The sequence below is a fragment of the Piliocolobus tephrosceles genome, chromosome 6, assembly GCF_002776525.5.
Source record: "Piliocolobus tephrosceles isolate RC106 chromosome 6, ASM277652v3, whole genome shotgun sequence".
NCBI lineage: Eukaryota > Metazoa > Chordata > Mammalia > Primates > Cercopithecidae > Piliocolobus > Piliocolobus tephrosceles.
This window is the reverse complement of record NC_045439.1, coordinates 121,926,801-121,933,545: the sequence shown is the minus strand read 5'-3', so window position 1 is coordinate 121,933,545 and position 6,745 is coordinate 121,926,801. Positions and strand designations below refer to the sequence as shown.

At 50.4% G+C, this 6,745-nt stretch overlaps 1 protein-coding gene across 1 annotated transcript in view; it reads left to right on the top strand.

Annotated features, from left to right (window-relative positions):
* The first annotated feature begins 4,538 nt into the window (after nt 1–4,538).
* Nucleotides 4,539–6,745, top strand: part of NYNRIN (NYN domain and retroviral integrase containing) — a 21,093-nt gene continuing 18,886 nt past the window's right edge. The window contains exons 1-2 of the mRNA XM_023227466.1: nt 4,539–4,836; nt 4,979–5,193. Coding sequence (XP_023083234.1) covers nt 4,996–5,193 — 198 coding nt within the window. The 5' untranslated portion in view covers nt 4,539–4,836; nt 4,979–4,995. The remainder of the gene's footprint in view (nt 4,837–4,978; nt 5,194–6,745) is intronic.

Here is a 6,745-nt window from a genome sequence, read left to right as displayed (position 1 = left end):
ATGGGTATTTAGCATTTGTGAGAATATATCTGTAAAATACATCTCAGAAGTGTGATTGCTGGGTCACAGAGTATGTCTAGTTAAAATTTTGATAGATATTGTCAGTTGCTGTCCTTGGAGGTTGTGAGAACATGCCAGCAGGGTGTGAGAGTGGGCAAGATTGTGTGTTAGCAAACATTGCTGATTCTTGCAGCATTTTTTTTTGTTTTTGTTGTTTTTTTTTTTTTTTACCTCTGTAGGTTAAAAAAATAGTACTTTGCTGTAGTTTTAATCTGCATTTCTCTTATTAAAAATGAAGTGGCACATGGCACATGCTTTTATATTTGAAGAACCATATACAGTTTCCTTTTTGTGGACTCTCTTTATACTTTGTCCATTTTTCTATGGGTTAATCTTTTTCTTCTTTATTTGTAAGAGTTGTTTAAATACTTAGGAAATTAGCCCTTCATCTGTGGTATAATTGGCAAATATATTCTCCTAGCTTTTCATGTGTCTGTTGACTCTGTTTATGGTGTTTATATTTCCATGGGAAATCATTCTATATTTATGTAACTAAAAGTATTAGACAGTTTTACAATGACTTCTGATATGGGTATCATTCTTAGAAAGGCCTGCCTCTCCCAACTGTAATAATATAAAAATTATTCCATGGTTTATTGTAGTACTTTTATGATTTCATTTTTAGTATTTAAGTGTTTGACCTTTCAGAAATTTGTTTTTCTGTGTGGTGTTAGGTATGAATATTTTATTTTATCTCAGAAGGCTACCCTATTGTACCAAAATCATTTATTGAAAAGTAGATGTTATCTCCACTGATTAAAAAACTATCTTGATTAGAGGAGAATACCTCCTGGCAAAAAACAAACAAAAACGATCTTGGCCATATACTAAATTTCAGTATACAGTTGGTCTTATTTTCTAGATTTTTAGTCTGTTCCATTGAACAGTTTATTTATGCACCAATTGTTCACAGTACCATTAACATATGCTTTGACTTTGGGGCCTCTAGCCTCCAGAACTGGGCAAGAATAAAATTCTCTTATTTTATGCCACTCAGTTTGTGGTAACTTATGACAGCAGCCTAGGAAACTGCTATAGTGACAGAGCTGGGATTTTAACCCAAGTCTTTGACTCTGAGTCCTGTGTTCTGAATGGGAGCACAGGATTATTCATTTCTGTTCCTAAGAGAGAGTGTTTATGAGGGGAAGAGCAGGGGAAATTAGTATAACTTAGTTTCCTTAAGCCTCCCCAGCCTGTAGGCATTAAGAGATGGAGTGCACTGAATATTCTATGTGTACTCTTCACTCTTCTCCATCCTGCTCTGTGTTCAGGAGGTTGACCTCAATGGATGGCTAAGCCTTCCAAGGCCTTGCCATTTGGCTTCTGGTTGGGTTTGTCCACTGCTGGGCATTTGCAAGCTGCAGGAAGGTGGCTCCCTCCATGCTGGGTGGCAGCCTGCTGGTAGCTGCGATCGTTACCCAGGCCGATAGCTCTGTCTTGTGGCCTATGGCTCCAGCTCTTGCCCAGTGGTTGGTTGCAGTAACCACTTCTGCCTTTTCCCTTTCAGGCCTACTGGTGGTAACAGCTTCCTGCTGATACCTAGCCCTCAAGAACTGCACCCATCTCTTACTGGTTTTCCTTAACGCCACTCAAATCCCCATGAAAGAGCCATTCTTTAAATTTCCCTCAGTCCTCTCATTTGCAAGTACCGTGTTTCCTACTGAGATCCTGACCCCTCTGGGGACCATATTGTGTGACACACAGAGAGTAACTCTGGTTTCCTTGACTCTAGCCCTCGGTGCTTATTTGGAGCCCCCTTAAGTCCTGACCATTCCAAATGCCTCTGGGAGGGCACTTCTGCTTTGTGGCTCTAAAGGAATGCAAGTTGCTAAGGGACAATGGCAAAGTCAGGGAGAAGTCTGTCTCCTCTCTGGGCTACACCTACACAAAGGTCCCAAGCAGGGCTGCCTGGGTTCCAGGGCTCCCTGCCCCATCTCCAGGACTTGGATAATTGTGGATCTGGGCCAGGTATTTGAGTGACAGAACTGCCTCTCTCTCTGGAGCTTTGGAGGGATAAGGATCTATTACTCTGTCAGGCTCACAGGGCAGGCCCTTCCTTTAAGCAAGATGAGCTTTCTTCTTGGAGGTTTTTCACTCCTCATGCAAACAGACTTGTGACAGGGTGTACTCCCCTGTTGCCAGACATGCCTAGACATATCGAATTCTACTTACACTTAAGCTGGGATCCTTTTATATAAGGTTAGGAGAGTAAATGAGGGCCAGGTTGCAGAAGGCCTCCAACACATCAAACCAGTTTTAACCTAATATTGTAGGCAAGGAATCACTGAATGTGTTTGAGATAAGGAGAGCCTTGGATCAGGAACTGCTAAGAGCTTAGCTTGGTTGCCATCTCAGTGCCCATATTCTTGCTCTCCCTCTAGTTGAAACATCCCCTCAGCAGAGAGGCCTCATGGAGGCATTCTCCATCACGGTACATTGTCTTATTTCCAGGAGAGTAGTTCTCTTTCTCTGAAATCACACTCTTTCCTTCTTCTTTCTTCCATATTCCATGGGGGGCAAGGAGATCTCCATCTTACTCAATGCCATACTCTTAGGGCATGGCTTATAGTAGATACTCAGTGAATACGTGTTAAATGAGTGTTGAATGAGTGAATGAATTCGGTCCTATGAGTGAATTTAGATGAGGAAGCCCAGAGAGTTCAAGGGAGTTAGTGACCTGCCTGGGTCCACATTAACTCATTAACTCATCCAGAACTGAGCATAGCTGGGATTAAAACCAGGCTACCTAACCAAATTTCTACCTCCAGGAGAGGCAGGAGCTGGGGGATGGGTTAGTAGGAAGGGTGAGGAGAGGATTTCTATGAAGGTGTGGTGACACATTGGCTAGAACTGAGGTTGGGGAGAAGAGATAAGCTCTTGAAAGGGGGAACTAACATCTATTGGGTATCTACTCTGTGCCAGGCTCTGTGCCAGGCACTGTGCTTGGCACTTTACCTGTGTGGTCTGATTTCTACCCTCTGCTGTATGTATTATCATCATCCCAGTTTTCATGAGTTAAGGAAACAGGGACACAAGAGTTTAAATAAATTGTCTGCTTTTGTCCATTTATACATACCTTGACTCCTAAGCTTGACCTCTTCTGACCCTCAACATGGCCTCTTTAAACATAGAATTAAACCCAGGAGTTCTCCGTGAAGATGGCCACCATGCTTGGGGTTCACGATCAGATAGAGGAGGGCAACAAGAGTATTCATTCAGGGGAAGTGCAGGGAAGAGGGGTATGTAACTCTCACCTTGCTTTGTAACAGAAACTGAAGCACAATAAGGCAGGAGCCTTTTTTGATAAAAGGAGAGCAGTCAGAGGTGGAAAGAGGGCCAGAGATGGAGATTCACCCCAAAGGCCTTCTGCTTCAAGGTACTGTAGAGGGGCAGGACAGGGGGACCAGGCAGGACGGAGCAGAAGGCTTTGGAGCCAGAAGTAACACAGATGACTTTTTCCTTTTCTGGATTCCGATCTAGGGAGAAGAATCAGGTGTGTGGGATGAAGCGGGGTGTGGTGGGCCAAGTCCAGTCCAGCCAGGAGTAGCATGAGCCCCTCCCTGCCCCCAGTTGGGCCCCTTCCTTGCAGTGGGGTGCTCCTGCTCCCTTGCCTGCACACAAACATATGATGACCCTGCAGCCCAGATGTTCCAGGGCAGGCCTAATTTAAAGTCTGATGCCTTTTGACCCCATAGATATACTTGCGTCTATCAGACTGTGGCTCTTGGTTTTAATCTAGAAAATAAGGTCACTGAGGCTGAAACATAGGCCCTGCCCTCCATAGGGCCAGGTTCTGTTCAAGCCTAGGGCTGTATAAGGTGTTCTTTGTGCTGAGGATGTGACCAGAGCCTGGGTGTTGAAGGTGGCCCCCTAGCCCAGGGCTACTCCCAGAGCACTCATGCCAATTGGCTGGCTGGTCAGGTGTTACAGGAGACCTCGGAGGTTACATTACTGCCTAGACCCTCTATCTCCTTCCCCTCACAGCATAACTCAAACGTGCTAAAAAGGGCTTTCATAAACAACTCAAGTCTGAAAACTCTGGCAGCTTTCCCGCCCCTCCAGCCCTGGGGGGCTTCAGGAGGGTCTGGGCTGCCCGCCAGCTCCAGGCTGTCCCTAGACTTCAGTGGGGGGGGGGGGGGGGGGGGTGTGGGGAGTCAGTGCTGTTACTCTTTCCTTCCTGCCTGGTCTCCAGCCCAGAGTTTCCTTAGGCCCCAGCCTCCCTGGGCTCCCCACCCTACTCTACCTTAACCCTTTCCTCCCAGGGAAGGAGTGGCCGAGGTCCCCGTTCTCTTGGGACGCCTGGGAGAGGCGGTTGGGGGTTCGGGGGAGAAGGTGAGGGTAAAAGGGAGAGATCCCTGTTCCAAATCTCAAAAAAGGGTCCCGGAAACCAATCTTCCCCTCCTTCCTTTTCCCCCGTCCTTCCACTAGCAAGAGGGGAACGTGGAAGGAAACTAACTTTGACCCCTGGATTCTGGCTGTGGGCCCAAAACTTGGGTGGAAGGCAGAGGCCTCCGGGACCCTCCCCGCCCCCTCCTTCCCGCCCCGGCTCCCCCTCCCTCTTCTCCGCGCCCCTTTAAGCTATCCAGCAGACGGAGACAGAGTTGATCCAGGAGGGGCTGGCGGAGTGCTGGAGGGGGAAGGCTGGGGGCGGAGGGAAGGGCGGCAGGAGCCCGACCGGTCCCACCCCTCCTACAACCCCGGGCAGGAAGAGCTCGTCGCGGGAGCGGCGGTCGAAGGGGACCAAGCTCCAGAGGGCGGGCGCCCGAGCCGTGCCGGGTGGGTCCGGCAGCCTGGAGGAAGGAGGCCGTGCGGGGGGCGCGCCGCGGGAGGAGGGGGCGTGGCTTAGGCGCCTGGGACTGGGGGCTGGGGCGCCTGCCGCGCCGAGACCCGGGTGACACTGTCGTCTCGTTAGTTCCAGGAGCAGGCGGGGCAGCCATGCTCCTGTCTGGGGGCGATCCTCCGGCGCAGGAATGGTTCATGGTGCAGACAAAATCGAAGTCTCGGGTGCAGCGGCAGCGGCTGCAAGTGCAGCGCATCTTTAGGGTCAAGCTGAACGCCTTCCAGAGCCGCCCGGACACCCCCTACTTCTGGCTACAGCTCGAGGGGCCCCGAGAGAACATGGGCAAAGCCAAGGTAAACAGCTTCTCCCCACCCCCACCCATCTCTTTCAGCCAGATCACTCCCTCCCCTTCCCCTGGGGAAGTGGTGGTCCTCAGAGGCACCACCCACCCTGCACCCGCCTGGATTTGGCAGTGTGGCCGGCAGGTACTGGGCCTTCCTCCTGCCTCGCCAGATCAGCCTGCGCTCCTTCCATACCCTCTCTTTCCCTCTGGTTCCTTCCTTACCTGCCCCACCCCTTCCCTACGTGTCACCTCTGTCCCTCAAGTGCACTGAGAGCACCTCCTCGGTGTGTGTCCCCCCATGAGACTTCCCTGGCTAGGGCCCCAGCATCCGCAGCCCCACTTTTCCATCTGGGCAGCAACTCAAGGCGCTGTATTTCTGTGGCCTCTGCAACACACCTCTTTGTTCTCCACCAGGACTGAAAGGCCCAGGTCCTTCTGTCTCCTCTTAAGTCTCATTAAATCCTGGGCGGCCCCTTGGAGCCTCTGAGTACTAGGACTGGAGGGGCCTTTAGAGATCCTTCTAGAGTGATACTGGCATTTTACAGATGAGGTACTGGTGGCCAGAGAGGGTAAGGGGTCTGGCTGAGTGCTCAGAGTCAGGTAGGTGAGGTGGTGGGGGTTGGACCAGAAGCCAGGGCTCTGGGCTCCTTACCCCACACTCTTGATGCCACTTAGCCTCTTGCAGGGGTCCTGAGTGGGGTGCAGCCCTCTTCCCAGATTCCCAGCCCTTGGAGATGGGTGGGAATCTGGGAGGAGGGCTGTGGGCTTTCAGATGAAAGGGCTTGCTATGTGGGGCTGGATCTTGGACAGGCCAGATCACAGCACGCTTCTCTTGCAATCTCCCTGGCTTCTCTCACAAGCTTTTCCTCCCCTTGGGCCTGTTAGATTCCCCTGTCCCCCAAGGTTTACCTCTTCCCTTGGATTCCTTTATCTTACTTCTTTGTAGAAATGCGACAGTCTCCCTCTGCCCCAGACCACCGCCACCTTCCCCTTCAACACACACACCTACTGCAGCTGGGTCTATACCTATATCTTAATTGGTCAAGGCCTTGGGTAGAGAGGCCCAGAACTTGGCTAGCCAGGCTGGTAGGCATGCAGGCTGGGGAGTTCCTCCCTCAACCCCTCTGTGCAGCTGCTGGGTCAGCAGTTTTTCCAATTTTGACAGAGGTGCTAGGAGAGGGACGTTCAGGGTGGGTGTCTCCCCAGAGAACAGATGTGCAGGAGGCCTTGAGAGGAAGATGTTTCAGAAGCCTGTGTAGGGTACGCTAACAAGAGGAGCGTTTTGGGTTCTTTGGGTTCTTAATCTTTTTGTTACTTTGAAAGGCAGCAGCTCACCCTCTTAGGGGACCCGCACTTTCTTTTTCTCTTTCTTTTCCTTCCTTCCTTCCTTCCTTCCTTCCTTCCTTCCTTCCTTCCTTCCCTCCCTCCCTCCCTCTTTCCTTCCTTCCTTCCTTCCTTCCTTCCTTCCTTCCTTCCTTCCTTCCTTCCCTCCCTCTTTCCTTCCTTCCTTCCTTCCTTCCTTCCTTCCTTCCTCTTTCTTTCTCTTTCTTTCTTTCTTTCTT